Here is a 20,934-nt window from a genome sequence, read left to right as displayed (position 1 = left end):
TGTTTAGGATTAGGGAAGGGACCGTATGAATTTTTTATCATGATATCAGTGGCCAATGGGGTTATGGTCAATTCTGGAGTGTTGTTAAAAATCAGTAAAAAAAAACTGCTGACATCATCTCAATGTAGGTGTGATATTCTCGTACACGTTGAGTACCAACTTTTTAAAATGACATAACAAAAAAAACATAAAACAACCGTGAGCTCCACACCCCGTCTCTTCACGCTGAAATGTATGTACCGCCCTAAAAATGCGTGTGAAATACTCTCCGTTAACGTGAGAATCCTCCAGGAGCGAGGACGAGTTTCCCGAGTGTGTCCTTACTGCAGGCGGACAACCAAAAAAACATTCCTGCGCAGCGTCTGAGGGTATTTTCTTTCTCTTAAATATCTATTAAAGAGACATGGAGGAGGCTCAGGGGGCGACCCCCGTCTTTCAGAGAGAGAGAGAAAAGAGGGGGAGTGACAGAGAGAGAAAAAGATAGAGAGGACAAAGAAGACACATGAGAAATAAAGCAGGCCAGACGTTTACAGGAGCCAGAGAGAGACGATAGGAGATAAAACAAAGACATATGAACAACCGATCCATAAACGACAGAGAGGCAGGAAGGGCAGACGAGTTAAGTGAGAAAAATCTCACTAAGCGAGCAAGTGAGGGAAGAAACCGCGGGGGGGGGGTGACTAAGGGCCGGCCTGTCGTTTTATCCCCACACCACCACTGTCCACACACCGGGTCATTTTAATTGGCCTATTATTAAATCAAATTAGCCTTCAATTAGGGAGCTGCCCATGGTCCTGCTCTGAAAACAGTCACTGTACTGAAGGGAAAAGGCCTTCGCTGGATTATTATTCACTTATTAACCTTAAATGTTCCTTTAAAACCAGACGACCAGCACCAACTCTCCATCTGTAAAATCTCCAGCTGCAGCAGAGATCACGTTTGTTTTTATCCGACTCACGACGGCAGCTCGTAAAATGACGCCGTGGTCTTTTGAAGAGGTTCAAACGCTCCTTGGATCGGTGGCCGACGAAAGAATCCAGCGAGAGCTGGACGCTGCAACAAGGAAGGAACAAACTCTACTGATCTGTCTGAACTGATGACGGAGCTGTGTTCAGTCCCAAACAACAACAACACGCCAATACACCATGAGTAAACACCGCTTAACGTTACCGCCGCCGTCGTTGTGGTTTCCAAAGCCTGCTGTTTCCGTTAGAGACGGGGCTTTGTGACATCACCTATTACATTTTGGGCAACAACTGCGAATAACAACCAACCAATCAAAAGCGAGTAGAGTGGAGTGATGTAGGCACCGCGCAGTGGAAAATCACATTTTGATCGGATGCTCTGAGGAGTGATTTTGCAGCTTAGTTTTCCAGGATATGGACCCTTTAAGATGCATTATTTATTACAGAGTAAGGGCTGTGCTAAAGGCAATGATCCTGCATCAGCGCTGAAACGTTACAATCGATTATAATTCATTTAAAATGCTAATATGAAAGTTATACTGCAACAAGAGTGAGGAAAGGAGACCTGGAGCTCCCGGCTCCTCAGAGTTTACAGGGTTAAACTGAATTATGATGGTATCCGAGGTGTTGTGATGCGCTGAATGGTTTTCTGAGGTCAGAGGTGTGGAGCTGGGATGGGATGTGGTGCAGGTGTGTGTGTGTGAGTGTGAATAAATGAATATTGTAGGTGGGAATTAAGGTTGTAGGTAAAACTGTGCTGGGAAAAACACTGAGGAGGACCTGTTTTTTTTAAGGGGGCTTGGTGCTAAAGTGAGGCTGTGAACTGGAGGTCTCTCGGGGAGTGTGTGAGAAGGACCCTGTGAGACAAGTGATCCCTGTGGCTCAAGAGCAGAACATCCGTGAGAAGGACAGCCTAGTGTGTGTGTGTGTGTGTGTGTGTGTGTGAGTGTGTGTGTGTGTGTGTGTGAACATGGGGCAGGTTTCAGTCTTTTGTGCTCCATAAATCAGCAAGCTTTAGTGACGCAAGAGCCAAAACAAACACCAGCAACACTGGACTGCAGCTGGTCAGAGAGAGAGAGAGAGAGAGAGAAGGAGAGAGAGAGAAAGAGAGAGAGGGGGAGAGAGAGAGAGAGAAAGTGAGAGAGAGAGAGAGAGAGAGAGTGAAAGAGAGAGAGAGAGAAGGAGGGAGAGAGAAAGAGAGAGAGAGGGAGAGAAAGAGAGTGAGAAAGCGAGAGGGAGAGAGAGAGAAGGAGAGTGAGAAGAGAGAGTGAAAGAGAGAGAGAGAGAAGGAGAGAGAAAGAGAGTGAGAAGAGAGAAGGAGAGAGAGAGAGAGAAGGAGAGAGAGAGAAAGAGAGAGAGGGGGAGAGAGAGAGAAAGCGAGAGAGAGAGAGAGAGAGAGAGTGAAAGAGAGAGAGAGAAGGAGGGAGAGAGAAAGAGAGAGAGAGGGAGAGAAAGCGAGAGGGAGAGAGAGAGAGAGAAGGAGAGTGAGAAGAGAGAGTGAAAGAGAGAGAGAGAAGGAGAGAGAGAGAAAGAGAGAGAGGGGGAGAGAGAGAGAAAGCGAGAGAGAGAGAGAGAGAGAGTGAAAGAGAGAGAGAGAAGGAGGGAGAGAGAAAGAGAGAGAGAGGGAGAGAGAGGGGGGGAGAGAAAGAGAGTGAAAAAGCGAGAGAGAGAGAAAGAGAGAGAGAGAGAGAGAGTTATTGTGGTTACACTACTTTTTTATAACTTTAACAGTTAGTGATCTCCACAGACGCTGAGGAACACCCTCCCTTTCTAATAGACGCACTGTGTCAAACAGAACTGAATAGAACGTCATTTAAAATGAACTGAATCACAGTCAAATGAAGCGAAGTGAAGTGAAGTAAAACTGAACAGAGAAACTGAACTGAACCCAATTCATTTTAACACAAGCAAATGTGCACAGCACTGAATGGAACTGATTAGAGTTGATCTGAAGTGAAGTGAACCGAATTGAGACGAGGGACTGAACGAGAGATGCGAACAGACAGAGCTCTGAGAAGATAGAGAGAGAGAGAGATAGAGGATGAAGGGATATATTATGGTGCAGGGAAAGAGCAGCTGTCGCCCTGTGCTGCACACCTGTCACACAGGAAGTGAGACTGCTGCTGTTTCCTGGATACAGAATCCTCTGAGCTCAGGGAGGGAGGGGGGAGAGAGAGAGAGGCTATACTCCACCAAACCTATTTGTATTATATTCCAACAAACCCTCTACCTTTCTGTGGGGTTCTAACGTGAAATGCTCGGTTCTAGACAAACATGAGCCAGACCTTTTCACAGGAACCAGACGTCCGAGGATAGTAATGTATCTTAATGGTTCTGAATGGTTCTGAATATGCAGCTTGATTGTATCTTTATCATCGAGATCACACACACTCTCACTCGGAGGGTGTGTATCAGTTGACTGGTCGGGGGGGGGGGTGACCCCTGGTTGACCCCTGGTCCCAATCAGCACCTCTCTGAATGAGCAAAAACATGGACATTTCGAGGAGTTGGTGGACTGTTCCTGCGCCGAAGAGGACGAGCTTATTCCCGATGTTAAATGACCCATGTGACAGGAAGTGACATCATGGCGAGCTGACTCCGTGACAGATGGTGGGCGTCTGTTGAGGATGCTGTGGTCGCTCGTGTTTTCTTCCAGTTGTCTTAGCGGCAGATCTGAGCGGTGTGTGTGTGTGTGTGTGTGTGTGTGTGTGTGTAATGAGCGTTGTTTTGCTTGGCACACACTCCTCTTTGTTTGTCAGGATTCTGAAGGCGGGTCCTCTGAGGACCTCCCGAGCCTAATTCCCCAGCCGCCCCTCGCGCTGCCTGTATGCAATTAACAGAGTAATTAAAAGCTTGATGAGCTAATTGGTGTTGGGTGAAGCTGCAGGTGTTTTGATTGGGGAGCTTGTTTGTGGAAGTGCAGAGAGTAAACATATTCCAATTGCGGCTAATTTTTGGCTCCGTTTTCCCCCCGTAATTTAAGTAATATGGGCGTTGAGGGAAAAGCGGGGCCAAAAGCTCCTGCTTAAGATAACGAATCATTCTGGAACGACTGAGGGTGGGGTCAGCGTTTGAACTTGTAATAAATTACGGCTTTTCTCAGGAGTGGAACTGTCCATTGTTTTCTCATTAAACATTTCAACCCATCGGTTAATTATCGAGCTGCTTTAGGTGCGCTTCAACGTGCACTCCATGCACTTAAAGAAGAGAGAGAGAGAGAGAGAGAGAGAGAGAGAGAGAGAGAGAGAGCTAGAGACAGAGAAAGAGACAGAGAGAGAGAGAGAGAGAGAGGACTTGTTATTTTTGTGGTCCAGTGGAAGTTTAGTTGCAGCCTGGAGCAACTTGCTCATCTGGGGAGAGAGAGAGAGAGAGAGAGAGAGAGAGAGAAAGAGAGAGAGAGAGAGAGAGCTAGAATGAAAGAGAGAGAGAGAGAGAGAGCTAGAATGAGAGAGAGAGAGAGAGAGAGCTAGAATGAGAGAGAGAGGGAGAGAGAGAGCGAGCTAGAATGAAAGAGAGAGAGAGAGAGAGCTAGAATGAAAGAGAGAGAGAGAGAGAGAGAGAGAGCTAGAATGAGAGAGAGAGAGAGCTAGAATGAGAGAGAGAGAGAGAGCTAGAATGAGAGAGAGAGGGAGCTAGAATGAGAGAGAGCGAGAGAGCTAGAATGAGAGAGAGAGAGAGAGCTAGAATGAGAGAGAGAGAGAGCTAGAATGAGAGAGAGAGAAAGAGAGAGAGAGCTAGAATGAGAGAGAGAGAGAGCTAGAATGAGAGAGAGAGAGAGAGAGCTAGAATGAGAGAGAGAGAGAGCTAGAATGAGAGAGAGAGAAAGAGAGAGAGAGCTAGAATGAGAGAGAGAGAGAGCTAGAATGAGAGAGAGAGAGAGCTAGAATGAGAGAGAGAGAGCTAGAATGAGAAAGAGAGCTAGAATGAGAGAGAGAGAGAACTAGAGACAGAGAAAGAGAGAGAGAGACAATAACACAACCATACTGGGGAAATGGGCCACACTCTCTCTCACTCTCTCTCTCTCTCTCTATCTCTAGCTCTCTCTCATTGAAGAGGCTTTTCATTCTTTTCTCTCTTTCTTCTCTCTGCCGAAGCCATAAAAGACACTGTTTTTGCCTCTTAACCCTGACGTTTTTGTCGTCCGTCTGCGCTCTCGGTTCAGCTCTATTCAGGATGTTACTGTATTGAGGATTATGCCAAAACACAGCAGAGTTTAACTGTCAATAGCGGAACGTATTTCTCACAGCTAACTCTTTCTGAACACTGTGTTTTTCATATAAATCTGACAGTGTGGAGCCTGTCACTTCATCTCCGCTCTTATATGAGGTGTAACTGACTTCGTTAAACTATGATCAGATGTTTTTTTAATTGTGTATAAAAGTGGGACGATCATGATCCTTGTTTCTGTTGTGTTCAGTGGATAACTGCACAGTTTCCTCTCTTTAGACCACAGCAGGGTCTTCAGCTTTTCATCGGGGGCTGAGTGTGAGTCGTGGAGCTTCGTTGTTAACATTTGCTTGTTTTGTTTGTGCTTTGTGTCTGACCCTCAGTTTAATTTAATTCAGTTCAGTTTTATTCTTACACACTTTTACTAAGAAATAGAAACATCTCTCTCTCTCTCTCTCTCTCTCTCTCTCTCTCTCTCTCTCTCTTTCTCTCTCTCTCTCTCTCTCTCTCTCTCTCTCTGTGTGTGTGTGTGTGTGTGTGTGTGTGTGTGTGTGTGCAGTACTGTTGGTCCTCAGGTGGCTGGGCTCTGTGTATGTGGGAGACAAGTTATTGATGCTCAGGTGTGTGAATGTGTGTTTGTTTGTGTGTTGTGTGTGTGTGTGTGTGTGTGTGTGTGTGTGTGTGTGTGTGTGTGTGTGTGTGTGTGAGTGAACACTGGGCCTGAAGACATACAAACACACACACTCACACACACAAGCGCCATGCACCGTGAACACACTCCCCAGCCACATGTGCTGCTCTTATTCACTGGCGACACAGAAAGAAAAAAACACAAAACACAAGATATTCTACTGAAAAAGGCAGCAAGTCTGTCCTGAGCATCAAAGCACTTCAACAGAGACGGGGGCTGTGTGTGTGTGTGTGTGTGTGTGTGTGTGTGTGTGTGTGTGTGTAACATGAAACTGGTATGGTACAGTTTATTTTCTCAAATTAGGACCTGACTAGCAGCAAAAGTGAAAGGGCAGTGTATGTGTGTGTGTGTGTGCTGTGACTTTTCAGAGGAGCGAACAGAGAAGCAAAGACACTCAGTAAACTCAGCATGGAAACGCCTGTCTTAAGGGTAGCCGTGTTTTTACACAAGACGTGTGAAGCATTAAAGGCTGCTGTCAAAACAATCCTGTATTTCCCTGAGGACATAAAGGTTAAAAACTGTCTTCCTACACATTTATAGAAAAAGTCGCAGGGCGTGTGATGGGCGTAGAGTCCTGACGTTACTTTACACACAACTCAAAGGTGATTTCATAATATATTTTTGGTCGTTTTATACAGTAGAGGTCAGTTCTCTTTAAAAACACAGAGCTGATTCAGTTACAACACGTCACCTCATACGTCTTTGTGTACTGTCTTTACTTTAGAGTGTGTAGCACACTCGTGTGTGTCCTAGTGTATGATACTGGTGTGTGTGTGTGTGTGTTGTATGGATTTATGTGGTGTGTATGCGAACGCATGTGTTGTGTGTATGTGAATGTGAGTGTTTTTGATGTGTGAGTGCTGGGCGATATGAGCGCGAATCAATATCACGGTTAATTGTACATTTTACCACGATTACGATTAATGAACGATTATTTTGTTGTTGTGTTTGTGACCCTCACAGTTCAGTGACGAGGCCTGTGCTGTAAATATGCTCCAGTGTTAAAGCTGGGGTAGTGTTTCTAATGTCGCTGGGAGCTTGTGTTCCTCTCTCGTTTTCTGAGCTCTGTTTATATTTGGTGTGTGATTGTGCTTTGGCTGAAACTGTTTTTTTCTGAGTGTTTACGTTTGACGTCGTTTAGTTCAGTGTCGTCTTAATTAAAGTCAAAACGCAGCACGTCCAAACCACAGACGCTCGAGTCGCTCGGTCAGCCTCTGTGTTTAGGTTCTCCTCCATGTGGCAGATAGGGGGCGGAGTCACGTGACTACAGCTTGGTAGCGTGGTTTTAAAAGGACAGTACATGAACACACAGTGGGGACATAACAGAATAATAATAATGGATATAGACAAGATTGTGTCGATTATAATGATTCTGAATGTCGATTCATTTTGGATTAATCGCCCGGCCCAATGTGCAGGTATGCTGTGTTTGTGAATGCGTTCTTTGTGTGTGAATATGTTTTCTCTGTGTGTGTGTGTGTGTGTGAATGCCCAGTTCAGTCCTAACACTCTCCAGATGGGCAGGTTATGGAGCTGTTCTTGGCGCGACTGTCCGCGGCCGAATGTCACAAATACTTTCCTTTATTTAGGAAGGACTCGGCTCTGGGGCGGGGGGACGACACAACATCTGGATCTTATTAGGAGCCACTGGGAAAATCAGAAAAAGGAAGATTTTTTTCTTCTCTCAAGCTCCTTTTTGGGCAGAGGAGGGGCTTCAGAGCGGCTGATGGTTTTCCGGTGGAGAACTCTTCAGGACAGTTACATTAAGGAGATCCATCGCCGTCATTAACCAGAGAGATGGAGAGAGAACGAGGGAGAACCGAGCATTTTTCACTTCTGTGGTTCTGCTTTGGTAGCACTGTAACTAAACAAGGTCATGGCCTCAAGAGTGGAACGTTGTGGGAACATTGCTGTGAGGATTTGAAGGTGGTAACCTTTGTGAGCTCAGGAACTGATGTTAGGTGATTAGTAACCGATCACAAAAGCCACTTCCTTTCTACCCAGTGTTTTAAAGAGTATGGACGTCTGGTTCCTATCAGCACCGCTGTGTAATATTCTGGTTCTCTAGAACAGAGCATCTCACTCCAAACCCCTCTGACGAACGTTGTTTTATATGGTGTAGGGTCTGGTTGAGTCCAGCTGCGGTAAGCACACTACAGAAGACTTTGATTTGGGACACGGGGACTTTCTCAGAAGGGCCGGCCCGACCCCCACTGCACTGTGGGCCCTCGCTGGGTCTTTAACCTCCTCTGCATCCTACTGTAGTGCTGTCTGACATATGTGTAGCTCTGCACGACCCCAGCATTCTTTCTCACACACATCTATGTCTCGGATGCCCTCTCTCTCACACACACACACACACACAAACGCTCTCTGGGGTCTGTTCAACTTTTGATTAAAAAGGCATTTATTGTTATCAGAGTGTTTGTTTTTGCTAAACATATTTGCTCAGCTGAAGATGGTCTGGCCAGGCTCATGGAGATTCTGTCAAACGTGTGTGTGTGTGTGTGTGTGTGTGTGTGTGTGTGTTAGTGATCTGTAACAGACAGGGACAGCTCTGAAGCAGCTGGAGAGAAGCCATGGCTTTGGGAAGCAGCAGCGTGGTGGCTGTCAGCTGGCCGAGGATTTCTGCTCTTTACTTCTCCTAGTTACCGCTTTATCAGCCACGTTAGGACAACCTCACAACTAGAGGTCCTTTGTAGATCACAGGAGGGTGGACACGAGTGATATTTGGACGAACTGTGAAGTGGTTTCGAAGCAACGCCTTGGACATAAACCCTCTTAACCCCGTTACAGTCTGTGAATGTAGTCAAGTCCTCACACTACACCCAACCAGAGAAAACCAGCGTTGAGAATTAAACCGTGAAAAGACGTCAAGAACAAGACGTCCCTCGACGTCTGAATTTGGTTGAAAAAAAAAGGCCATGACTGGATTCAGCCCAAAGAACAACATCCGTATGAGGTCTGGTGATTGTTGGGCAGGAACGAGGGGTCTTAAATATATTTATTTACTCTCCATTCAATGCTTTTACAATAAAATGGTCAAGAAAAGGCATCGTGAAGTGTGTGTACATACACCCTTTGCACATGCTGCACTCTCTATCGTCTGCACCAAGGGAAAGATGCATTGGTAACTTAGTAGATGAGTAGATAAAGACCATTTGAACTGAATAACACTCACTGAAAACAGGAAAACAAAGCTTATATAAGACTCAGTTTGTGTAGTTCTTGTGTAGTTCAGCGATAAACAGTATGGTATTTTCTGATAGATATTTCGAATGCTGTTTGTTCAAAAGACTCATCCCTGCTCTGTGAAAGATTGGATGTTGGATGCAATCCACTGAGCTCCGGGCTCTCGGCTGGTGTTTGACCCCTCTGTTGGCCTGAGAGAGCGTGTACTGCCCCGTCCCAGACAGAAAGAGCGCCGGAGAGAGGATGTAGGAGGCGGAGGAGTGGAGGACGGGTGGATGGATGGGTTTAGGGGGTGCTGGTGTCAGGGTACGGAAGGCCAGGGGTCTAGGGGTCCAGGGATCCTGCTGTTCTGATGTACTGTGCTGTGTGTGTGTGTGTGTTTGTGTGGCATGATGGGGAGCAGATGTGGAAAGGCAGGCGGTCGGGCACGGTGCCAGAGCAGCTGGGAGAAATTAAAAACAACAGCATTCCTGGAGACTAGGGGAATTACAGAGAGAGAGAGAGAAAGAGACAGAGAGAGACAGAGGGAGGGGGATAGAAGAGGACCCATATGGAGAGATTGAGAGAAAAGAGAGAAAGAGAAATAAAGAGAGGCCAGGGAACCTTCCTTTGTGTCTGCGAGGGAGTCAAAGGTAGCTTGGCACACAGCGGCGATGAGAGCGAGTGGCAGAAGAAAACACAATATGGGGATTGTGGACTGATGCCAGTTTTTCATGTACATGCTGCTGATACATAAACATTTCTACGTTATATAACTGGGGCTGTATTTACATGGATTTGCATAACATCTATCTCTGTGGTAAATGGATAAAAACGCAGATAGATGAGCTCTGTAGCTCTTCACAGCCGAATAAATACATCATCAGCAACTAATTTGAACCGTAATTGAGACCAATTGCAAAGGCTAAGCAAATATTGTGGTGCTTTCACACAGCGTCAAGGACCTGGGTTAATGTCTGTGGGGAGTGTGGTGTGTTCTCCCAGTGTTTGTGTGGGTTTCCTCCAGGTGCTCTGGTTTCCTCCCGTGGTCCAGAAACACAGTTCGACCTGTCAGTGTGTGTGTGACTGGGATGGATTGGTGTAAGCTCCACACACTCACTCGTTCACTCACTCACAACTAATACTCACTCATGTTTAAGAACTGCTTCACCAGGGGGTGCTATTCAGTGCTTTGCAACAAAGACACTTTGGCTGCATCCCAGTTGTGTACTACGCACTATAGCACAGGCTAGAGGCTAGTACAAAAGTATTAACATACCACACCGTTTCTTAAAAACTGGACATGATGAACCGTTGCTATGGTGATGCACATCATCCCAAGCTGCAGTTTTTTTTTTTTTCCAAATGCCGAAGCTCAAATATCAGACCCACCTCCACTGTGAACTGGATAAAACAGTTACAAAAAATGAATGAATGAATGAATGACATCACTTTAAAGCATTTACCATCGCATATCGAAAATCTTTGAACGTAACAAGGCTGGAGCTTTGTGTAGCTGCCTTCGTTGTGGAATTCTGACACTGTAAACAGCAGCTGTTGTTTTCAAATTATGTACAGGGCTTTCTTCCGACAGCGAGGATATGTAAACCCTACTGCAGTCGCAGTATGTAGCGGTGTGATCACAATAACACTGCTCTGTCTGTATTGTGCAGGCACCACTGACAGACAGAGATCCGCCAGCGTCCCGCATTCCGAAAGCCTTGTCATTACATTATGGTTTCTTTTTGTTTGTTGCTTTAGTGAAAGCACATGTCTGCCCTTCTATAAAAGCCCAGAAATAGCGTCTGAATTACAAACTCGAGCGTGTGCTCATGGCACCGTCTCTGCAGCTGTTTGTGGCCAACGACGGGTTGTTTTTAACCATCAAAAAGTTTCCTTCTGAGCGGCTGAGACGTGCGGAGAGACGGCACATCGTTACAGAAGAATCACACGCGTCTATAGGAGGTCCATTATAAACCCGTTGTATCCAGTGAACGTCTATTTGGCTTATTGATCTCTCAGCGTGGCGTCTCCTTAGGGGTGTGTGTGCGAATGGGGGCGTGTGTTTGTGTGTGTCTCAGAATAGAGGTGTCCTGGCTGTGTAGAAAGATCAGGCAGAAGTCAAGGCCAAAGGACAATGTTGGGACTTAAAAATAGTTCTGGGAATGCTTTTCTTTCTTTCTTTATTTTATTGGGAATAATGGGAAAAGTGTCGTTACTGAAGGAGGAAAAATCAGTGAGTGTTTCCGAAATGGGGCATGTATAACACACACATATACACACACACCCTTATATGTATACTTGTGTGTGTGTGTGTGTGTTGGGTTCAGTTCCTGTCTGGTTAATGGAATAAGTGGATACATGTTGATGAGAAGCTGCAACACACTGTATTCAGATGTTTAGCTCCGTTTGATTGACATCTTCACCCAGATGTTCGAACTGTCTGGAAAGAGGGTGGTTCTCAGCTGGACTGCCTCAAACACCCCCTCCTCTCTCTCTCTCTCTCACTCCCTGCCTCTCTCTCTCTCTCTCTCTCTCTCTCTCTGTCTCTCTCTCTCTCTCTCTCACTCCCTGCCTCTCTCTCTCTCTCTCTCTCTCTCTCTCTCTCTCTCTGTCTCCCCCTCTCTCTTTCTCTCTCTCTCTCTCCCTCTCTCTCGCTCTCTGTCTGTCTCTCTCTCTCTCTCCGTCTCCCTCTCTCTCTCTCTGTCTCTCTCGCCTCTCTCTCTGTCTCTCTCTCTCTGTCTCTCTCGCGCTGTCTGTTCTCTCTCTCTCTGTCTCTCTCGCTCTGTCTCTCTCTCTTTCTCTCTCCCTCTGTCTCTCTCTCTCTCTCTCTCTCTCTCTCTCTTTCTTTCTCTCTCTCTCGTTGTCTCATTTTCTCTCACGGTGAGTTTTCCTGTCCTTGAGCACAACAGGAGCACAGATGGTCACAGATGGGGGCTCGTACGTTGTGGACTTTCTAATGTATTAAAAGCAAAATCCATCTTTCTTTCTCTCTCTCTCTCTCTCTCTCTCTCTCTCTCTCTCTCTCTCTCTCTCTCTGTGTGTGTTTATCACTCTCTCTGTCTCCTTTTTTTCTGTGTGTATTCTGCCTCAGCCTTTAGCTGGTCAGATTAAACAGCTGTCCGTAATCCCACGGTGGATGTACTGAGCACAGGACAGACGGTCTCTCTCTCTCTCTCTCTCTCTCTCTCTCTCTCTCTCTCTCTCTCTATCTGTCTTTCTATTGAGATGTTTTTTTAAATACTGTAGCAACTTAAAATTAATAAAAAATGTAAAAACATGGACACAACTGGAAAATATTATTAATAATTAATTTAGAAAAAAGAGTAATTCTTGAAGAAAATACTTTTAATGCTTTGATCACTGATGGTGCCCCTTGCTCTTTCTCTCTCTGTCTGTCTTTCTGTCTCTCTCCCTCTTGGGAGATATCACGGCCCCCTCACCCAGGCCTCGGGTCACTCCCAGAATCCCCTGGGAGCGCGAGCAGCAGTTACCATGTGGAGACAAACAGGGCCGAGGGCTGAGGGGGCCACGCTTTCCCCAAGGAGCAAATTAAAGGGAACTGATTAAGGGCTGTTTTTCAGACGGGACGCTACACCGTGTCACTCACACACACAAGGGCTCTGACGCTGAGCCGGGTTATTGTTGTTGACCAGGACTGTATCAAATAAACCAGCGCTGGACTGAGTCTGGAACATCACCATGAGCCAATGTTAACAGAGTAATGCTATTAACGTTCAGTTTAAACCCCTCACATTCGGATCAATGCGATGCTCTAAGTCTCAGGAAAGTCTCAGGAAATCTCACATTTGGGTGTGCGTTTGTGAAATATGATCAGGATTATTTAAAATTATTTAATTGATCATTAGACTTTGGGAGGAATTTTTATATTTGAAAGTAGTTAGACTTTTATTTTGTAAAAATGTAATACAATAATTTTTAGTCATTTATTAAAACACAACATTGAAGAAGAACAGTTGGTCCAACTTTAGCTGCTGACATCAGTTGCGTGTGTGTGTGTGTGTGTGTGTGTGTGTGTGTGTGTGTGTGTGTGTGTGTGTGTGGAGATCCATTATGGGGCTGGACTGGGTGACAGATGGACAGAAAAGGCTGGTGTCCAGGGCGTTTGACTCTACCTGCCTACATTTGGCCATGGCATAGAGAAGAGTCCCTCACCCCTCTGCTGCACACACACTGCACACTGACCCGTGGCTATTTTCGTCAGCGGGAGCATTAACGCTAACACCTTGTTATGTTTATTGCCCAGGGGCACTGGTCAAGTTTTTAATGAATACACTGCTAACGGCTGTCATGGGCACGTTCCCCAGGGCAGAGTCTCCAGGAGCAGAGCGAGATCTCTCTCACTAGGATTCAGCCAAAGAGCTGTTAGAGATAGAAAACGGTGTGTGGCCTTAAACATGGAGACGGAGGTGAGGAGCCTTGGGTGAACACGTTAGCTCTCAAACCCAGATCACACTGGTATCTCAGCGAATGGTGTTACTCTCCAAACAGCACCTTTCTCCAACAAGCGGTGACATTCACCATCAAACGTCACTGTTTTCCAGCTGATATCATCCTCTAACAATGATCTGATTGTCCACCAAACGCCATCATTCTCCAGCCTCCAGTTTTCCAACAAATACCAGCATTTTCCAATAATTTATATGATTCCCACACTATGTTCTTCCTTAAAAAACACCATCGGTCTCTGTTAAATATCATAACACTCCAATAAACCGTATTGTTCTCCTCCAAACCCCATCATTCTCCTTTAAATACGCAACTGATTCCAGTCTGAACCCGTGTGAATGGTGCAGTGGCTGTGTGGCTGTGCTCTGGGCTTCCGATTCAGTTCCACAGTGAGATATTCACTGTTAGCGAGGGCTGAATAGAGCCGGTGTGTTGTTGCCCGGCCAGCAAAACACTGTGGTGTCAGTCGTATCACCTGATTCCACTCAAACGCGTTCCAAATGAAGTCTGCGAGGCCAGAGAAAACACCAAATCACGCAGTGCACTCCAGGAGCAGCGTTAGGAAATGTTCTCTTAACCCTGGAGCAGCCAGTCTTGGCTTGGTGTTTTCTTGGCTGAGTTGTGAGGTCTTCAGAGTAATCACTGCAGTGCTGCAGCTGCCTGTGTAACTCGAACCCTGGCCTTTACTGCTGTGGAGCTGCAGGGATCAGTTGAGGACATTGTTTATAATAAAAAGGAGGCTTTTTATTGCGGATATGTCTTTTACCACGGACACTAAACCCCCAGTCATTCTCCGCAATGTTCATGACACGTGTGACACGACCGGAATTTGTCCGAATTTAAAAACACCACCTACTCTTCGCTTGACAAATGAACACAGTAAATAGAGCAGTCATTTAAAAGGTTTCTCTTAAAAGTGACAAGGGACTTGATCATTAGCTGCAAACCTATTACCAAAGTAGCAACTCGAGACCATCCGCAGCCATTGAAGCATATAGCGCCCCCCACCTGCCTGAGCCTTTGCTCCTGCCTTTGTACCCCATCACCCTGCTGCAGCTGTTGTCCCAGGAAGGTCGAGCACCAATTATCTGCCTGTTAGTGGTTTGGCTGTGACCCTGTGTGTTTGGTTATTTTTGCACTTGACAGTTCCACTGATAGGAGAGCAGGGCTGGGAGCTGATTGGGGGTGTGTGTGTGTATGGGGTAGGGGGGTGTCCTCCGAACATGGGCTGGTCGGCCACCGCAGCATACAGCCTGAGCGTGTCTGTGTGTGTGTGTTTGCGGGGGGCCTAGCTGACCCGGTGGAAGGTGACAGGCGAATGGAGTGAAGGCAACTGATCCACAATGAGTGACGGGACTGAGACAAGAGGCGCCGGAGAGAGTCTGCTGCTCAACACATGCTCACGCACAAATAGACGGACAAAAGCACACACACACACACACAATCAGACGCACACATGATCATACTCACTTAGGCATTCGTAAGAAGGTGCGCTCTTATACATGCTCCACAGTGGAGGTGCATTCTGACGCATTTTGATAGGGAGTTGAGTTTAGTGTGAGTCCAGTGTGGAGTCTATAGTGTAGAACTTTAGCCTCATTAATAGCTGAAGGCATCAGACTTTACACAGAAAAATGCACCATGGAGCAGCAGGTAGTGTCTCTGTCACAGCTCCAGGGTCATGGAGGTTGTGGGTTCGAGTCCTGCTCTGGGTGACTGTCTGTGAGGAGTGTGGTGTGTTCTCTCTGTGTCTGCGTGGGTTTCCTCCGGGTGACTGTCTGTGAGGAGTGTGGTGTGTTCTCCCTGTGTCTGCGTGGGTTTCCTCCAGGTGTTCTGGTTTCCTCCCACTCTCCAAAAACACACGTTGGTAGGTGGATTGGCGACTCAAAATATCGGATGTCCATGAATCAGATATATACTTCTCTGTGATGGTGGTAGTTATCTGTGATGGTGGTAGACCTCTGTGATGGTGGTAGTTATCTGTGATGGTGGTAGTTATCTGTGATGGTGATAGACATCTGTGATGGTGGTAGTTATCTGTGATGATGGTAGTTCTCTGTGATGGTGGTAGACCTCTGTGATGGTGGTAGTTATCTGTGATGGTGGTAGTTATCTGTGATGGTGGTAGTTATCTGTGATGGTGGTAGTTCTCTGTGATGGTGGTAGACCTCTGTGATGGTGGTAGTTATCTGTGATGGTGATAGACATCTGTGATGGTGGTAGTTATCTGTGATGGTGGTAGACCTCTGTGATGGTGATAGACCTCTGTGATGGTGGTAGACCTCTGTGATGGTGGTAGACCCTTTGTGATGGTGGTAGTTCTCTGTGATGGTGGTACTTCTCTGTGATGGTGGTAGACCTCTGTGATGGTGGTAGTTCTCTGTGATGGTGGTACTTCTCTGTGATGGTGGTAGTTATCTGTGATGGTGATAGACATCTGTGATGGTGGTAGTTATCTGTGATGGTGGTAGACCTCTGTGATGGTGGTAGACCTCTGTGCTGGTGATGGAGCTTTGTAATGGTGGTAAAGAGTGGATCTCTTTGAGGGTTGTAGACCACTGTGATGATGGTTTAACTGTGTGATACAGCTCTGTGATGTTAGTAGACCCGGAAGCTCTATGATGGTGGAAGGTGATAGAGCTCTATGACGTTGGAGGACCCCTGTGATAAGGGTAGAGCTCTGTGATGATGTTTTAACTGTGTGATACAGCTCTGCGCTGGTAACTATGTGGTGCAGCTATGTGGTGGTGGCTAAGATATTGATCATCCACTGGTGGTAGGTCTATTTGATGGCAGTAGAAGCTGGAGCTATGTCTTGGGGTGAGGCTGTAGAGTGCCAGGTAGTGCCCTGTGAGTATTACCGAGCTCTGTGATGGTGTAAGATGGTGGTAGAAGGTACAGCATTGTGCAAGACAGAGCTCTGTGATGATGCTAGACCTCTGTGATGGACAGCAGCAGATCCAGCTGCACTTGTCACTGACAGTCAAGCCCCTTTCCATCCGCAGGTCGAGGGGGTGCAGTGGAGGGGTAGATGGAATATGTGTGTGTGTGTGTGTGTGTGTGTAGGACACTGATGGGGATGTCAGGACTTGCAGGGGGCATCGGTGGGGTCCCGTTAGCAGCAGCTGAGCAGGAGAACAGGTGGTACTGGATGTTTCCAACAGAAGGGATACTGGATTTAGTCCCAGAGCGCAAGCCCCCTTACATACTCCGTGTATCTGTCTTACAAGGACTGCATGGCTCGAAAGCTATCAAACACATTGTGACTCTGTGTGAAGAGATATCTATTAGTGCAATGCTGGAACACGGGGCCACTGACATCCATGATCCTAGGTAAGCTTCTCGGTGGAGGTAAGTGAAAGGCAGTGGAAGGCTTTGTTGTGGTCCATAACGGTGTCCTGCAAAAGCTGTTGAACAAGAACAGCGGCCGTCTTGTTTTTGTCTTAGGACTTCACATGTCATTTGACTATGGAGTGTGTGTCTGTGTGCACTAGTATGTGTGCTGACTCTCTTTCTGGACACCAAACATGAGGGTTTTAGAGGAGGGTTTGCTGCTTGAGCCTCTAGGTCAGTAGGTGCCCATGCGTTTAAAGGAACACTTGGTCGTCAGAGGGAGAATAGAGCCTCTGTTGTTGCTGCTCCAGGCTCAGCACTGCAGAAACTGCACTATGTAACCTTTAGAGGAGGGTAGAATACCTCCAGCTTCCCCTTTGCGCTTTGTTTCAGGAGTGAAGTGCACTCTGCAACTGTAGGATGAGCCCAGGGGCAAAAATACCAAATTTGATCTAGTGTCGCTTTAAGAGTGTGTTTTGTTGCAGTTTTATTTCAGATCGTTCCAACCCCCCCTCTCTCTTCTGTCCCCCTGTGCAGGTAGTGCTGAACCGAAGGTTGGAACAATGCCAGATTCACCAGCTGATGTCAAAACACAGCCCAGGTCGACTCCGCCCACAATGCCTCCTCCACCACCTGCCGTAAGCCAGGCAGCCAATCGTAACGCCTCGTTCACACCCACAACCAGTAAGGGCTTTTCTTGAACTGTTGCTTGAAATGTAACATTAAAGTCCAGGTGCCCAGAGTAGGTGCTTTCAGCAGTGGACGGGCGTCAACTTGGACGCTGACCACTACACACACACCTTTCACACACACCTTTCTATCAGAGCCTTCACAGTCTTCAGTGAGCCTTGGTTGCCATATCAGAATATTATCAGCTTCACAGTCCATTCTCTCCACTCCACTGACCCTACGATCACTTTAGTCCATCTGTTGCTCTGCATACAGCTGACGTGGTGGTGGTGTGTGAGTGTGTGTTGTGCTGGTGTAGAGTGGATCAGACACAGCAGTGCTGCTGGAGTTTTTAAAAACCCCTCTGAGAATAGTCCCCCACCCAAAAACATCCAGCCGACAACATCCATCATGTGTCACTGATGAAGGACTAGAGAACGAAACACACACTGTTCACAGGGTTTAAAAACTCCAGCAGCACTGCTGTGTCTGATCCACTCTACACCAGCACAACACACACTAACACACCACCACCACGTCAGTGTCACTGCAGCGCTGAGAATGATCCACCACCACATCACACCTGCTCTGTGGGGGTCCTGAGCGCTGAAGAACAGGGGGGAACGTGGGTAACGAAGTATGTAGAGCAGCATATGTACCACAGTTTGTAATTGTAGAACTACAGAGTGCTCCTGTGTGGTCAGTGGAGCTGAGAGAATGGACAGAGTGTGTAGTAACAAGGGGATGGTCATATGATCTGATATGAGTGCGTAAACCTATGAAAACTCATCAGTCTTGAGCCATTCAGACCTTTCTCCGAGCCACTCACATCCCGTATCAACGCTAACTGCCACATGTGCAAATCCCAAGCCTTCTGAAGTGAGTATATGAATTATTTTTGTGTGATACATTCATAAGTAACATCCTGCAGGGGTTCAGGAGTTGGGTTTATTCATCAAGGGTGAATTGTAACTCTTGAAAGACTTTGCGAGGGTTGTCGGGAGGAGTATGCGTGTGCGCGAGAGCAGCACCAGGATAAAAGGAAGACGAGGATGTGAACTGAATAGTTAAAGTCTCACTTTGCTGCTTCAGCAACTTCATTCTGCAGAACCCACCCACACACACACACACACACACACACACACACAAATGAACAACACCAGCGCAGGACCGCAGTTCCAGTGTCAGTTCAGACTGCCCTTCAAAACAGGGTCTTAAAGATTCTGTGAAATTCTTAGCTCATTTATAATTAAGCATTTTGTTTATACAATCTACCTGTGATATAATACTTACATTTCTTATTTGAGCTAAAAAATGGCTGACCGCAAATGATACATTTGTTACGCCTCCATTGGGTAGGACTTCAGGAGCTGGATTAAAGGCCTAATGCGTCAGATTAACCACTCTCAGCCTCGGGAGACGTTAGATACATCACTGACCAGAAACGTAAGCAGGAGCCTGAGCAGTGATTTTCAGGTAACTGTTAGAAGTTGTGAACAATGGCAGCAGCTCAGGGGCCTTTACTGACATTTTATAAGTTCCTCAGAGACGAAAGGCCTAGCTGAGTGTATGTGTGCGTGAGTGTGTTTTCAAGGCATTGTCTGCAGGGCTCTGGCAGTGTGTGTGGTTTGTTTACTGGCCCCAAAGAAGCGTGGGGTATCTGTGAGCCGGGCACATCTCTCTACCCTATATAGCAATGGCAGGCTGTGTTGTTTCACCTGTTGTGCTTCTCCGCTCACCACTAAAAGCAGCGCACAAGTGCGGAGTCACATGGTAAAAGTCACATGTGTCCAGCCTGGAACGGAGAGATTAAAGCAGGGGGAGAAATGAAAGAACCCGCGTTCCGCAACATGAATCCACACACACACACACACGGTCGCAGCAGTGCGAACATGCCACTGATCCAAGTGGCAAGTGGCTCCGAGCCTTGAGCTTATGCAAAATAACACACGCTCTCACACATATTCTGTCGTTCAGTGACCCCCAACAACAGTGGCCCAGCAGAAGGGGCAGGAGTAGCTCTGCTGTGTTACAAACAGTGTCTTAATCCCTGCTCCCTACATCGAAGCACTAGGGCGCTATTACAGGGGACATGCCTCTGATCTCTGTGCATCACAGCGTTTAGCAGTGGTCCCCTATAGCACTGTAGCGCTATGTTTGATAGGGGACGTATAAGGTGAAGGACAGAAAGGGTCCTTATAATACACTCTTACAAAAACTGTCACTGTGGTGGTTCATTACGTTAATTAGGGAACATAGTTGTACCATATTCTATATTCATTGTAATTGTAATTGAGTGAGGAGTTGGTGTGTTCTCCCTGTGTCTGCGTGGGTTTCCTCCAGGTGACTGTCTGTGAGGAGTGTGGTGTGTTCTCCCTGTGTCTGCGTGGGTTTCCTCTGGGTGACTGTCTGTGAGGAGTGTGGTGTGTTCTCTCTGTGTCTGCGTGGGTTTCCTCTGGGTGACTGTGAGGAGTGTGGTGTGTTCTCTCTGTGTCTGTGTGGGTTTCCTCCGGGTGACTGTCTGTGAGGAGTGTGGTGTGTTCTCCCTGTGTCCGCGTGGGTTTCCTCTGGGTGACTGTCTGTGAGGAGTGTGGTGTGTTCTCTCTGTGTCTGTGTGGGTTTCCTCTGGGTGACTGTCTGTGAGCACTGTGGTGTGTTCTCTCTGTGTCTGTGTGGGTTTCCTCCGGGTGACTGTCTGTGAGGAGTGTGGTGTGTTCTCCCTGTGTCTGCGTGGGTTTCCTCCGGGTGACTGTCTGTGAGGAGTGTGGTGTGTTCTCCCTGTGTTCGCGTGGGTTTCCTCCGGGTGACTGTCTGTGAGGAGTGTGGTGTGTTCTCCCTGTGTCTGCATGGGTTTCCTCCGGGTGCTCCGGTTTCCTCCCACAGTCCAAAAACACACCTTGGTAGGTGGATTGGAGACTCAAAAAGTGTCCGTAGGGGGGTGTGTGTGTATGTGTGTTGTCCTGTGAAGGACTGGCGCCCCCTCCAGGTTGTATTCCCACCTTGCGCCCAATGATTCCAGGTAGGCTCTGGACCCATCGCGACCCTGAACTGGATAAGGGTTACAGATAATGAATGAATGAATGAATGAATGTAATTGAGTTTATTGTCATACACTTCGTTTCATTTCCAGGACTTTTATTTTGTTGTTTTATTTGGAGAAGAGGATGTACTGTACCTTTGAGGATCACAGCTGGACTTTAAACCCACTGCTGTACCTTTAAAGGTACATTTAAGTTGTTTGTACCTAGGGCTGGACAATAATTCAATATCGATAAATATCGCAATATAAAATGTTTTCATATAAATGATACGATTATAATATGTTTTTAATATTTCAATTCACATTATTTACAGCATCTGTCACTGACTGACAGTCGTTACATGGCGCATTACGATGTTAATATTGATGTCTTGTTGCTTTCAGTTCAGCGGCTATTTACTGCTCATATCGATATCGGAATTATATCG

General features: G+C 46.7%; 1 protein-coding gene across 1 annotated transcript in view; it reads left to right on the top strand.

Annotated features, from left to right (window-relative positions):
• Nucleotides 1-20,934, top strand: part of cbfa2t3 (CBFA2/RUNX1 partner transcriptional co-repressor 3) — a 49,674-nt gene that overhangs the window by 8,186 nt on the left and 20,554 nt on the right. The window contains exon 2 of the mRNA XM_066653693.1: nucleotides 17,335-17,481. Within this exon, the coding sequence (XP_066509790.1) occupies nucleotides 17,361-17,481 (121 nt within the window). The 5' untranslated portion in view covers nucleotides 17,335-17,360. The remainder of the gene's footprint in view (nucleotides 1-17,334; nucleotides 17,482-20,934) is intronic.

This window comes from Hoplias malabaricus, chromosome X2 (genome assembly GCF_029633855.1).
Source record: "Hoplias malabaricus isolate fHopMal1 chromosome X2, fHopMal1.hap1, whole genome shotgun sequence".
Taxonomy (NCBI): Eukaryota; Metazoa; Chordata; class Actinopteri; order Characiformes; family Erythrinidae; genus Hoplias; species Hoplias malabaricus.
Note: the sequence above shows the minus strand (reverse complement) of the source record. Positions and strands in the feature narration are given on the sequence as shown.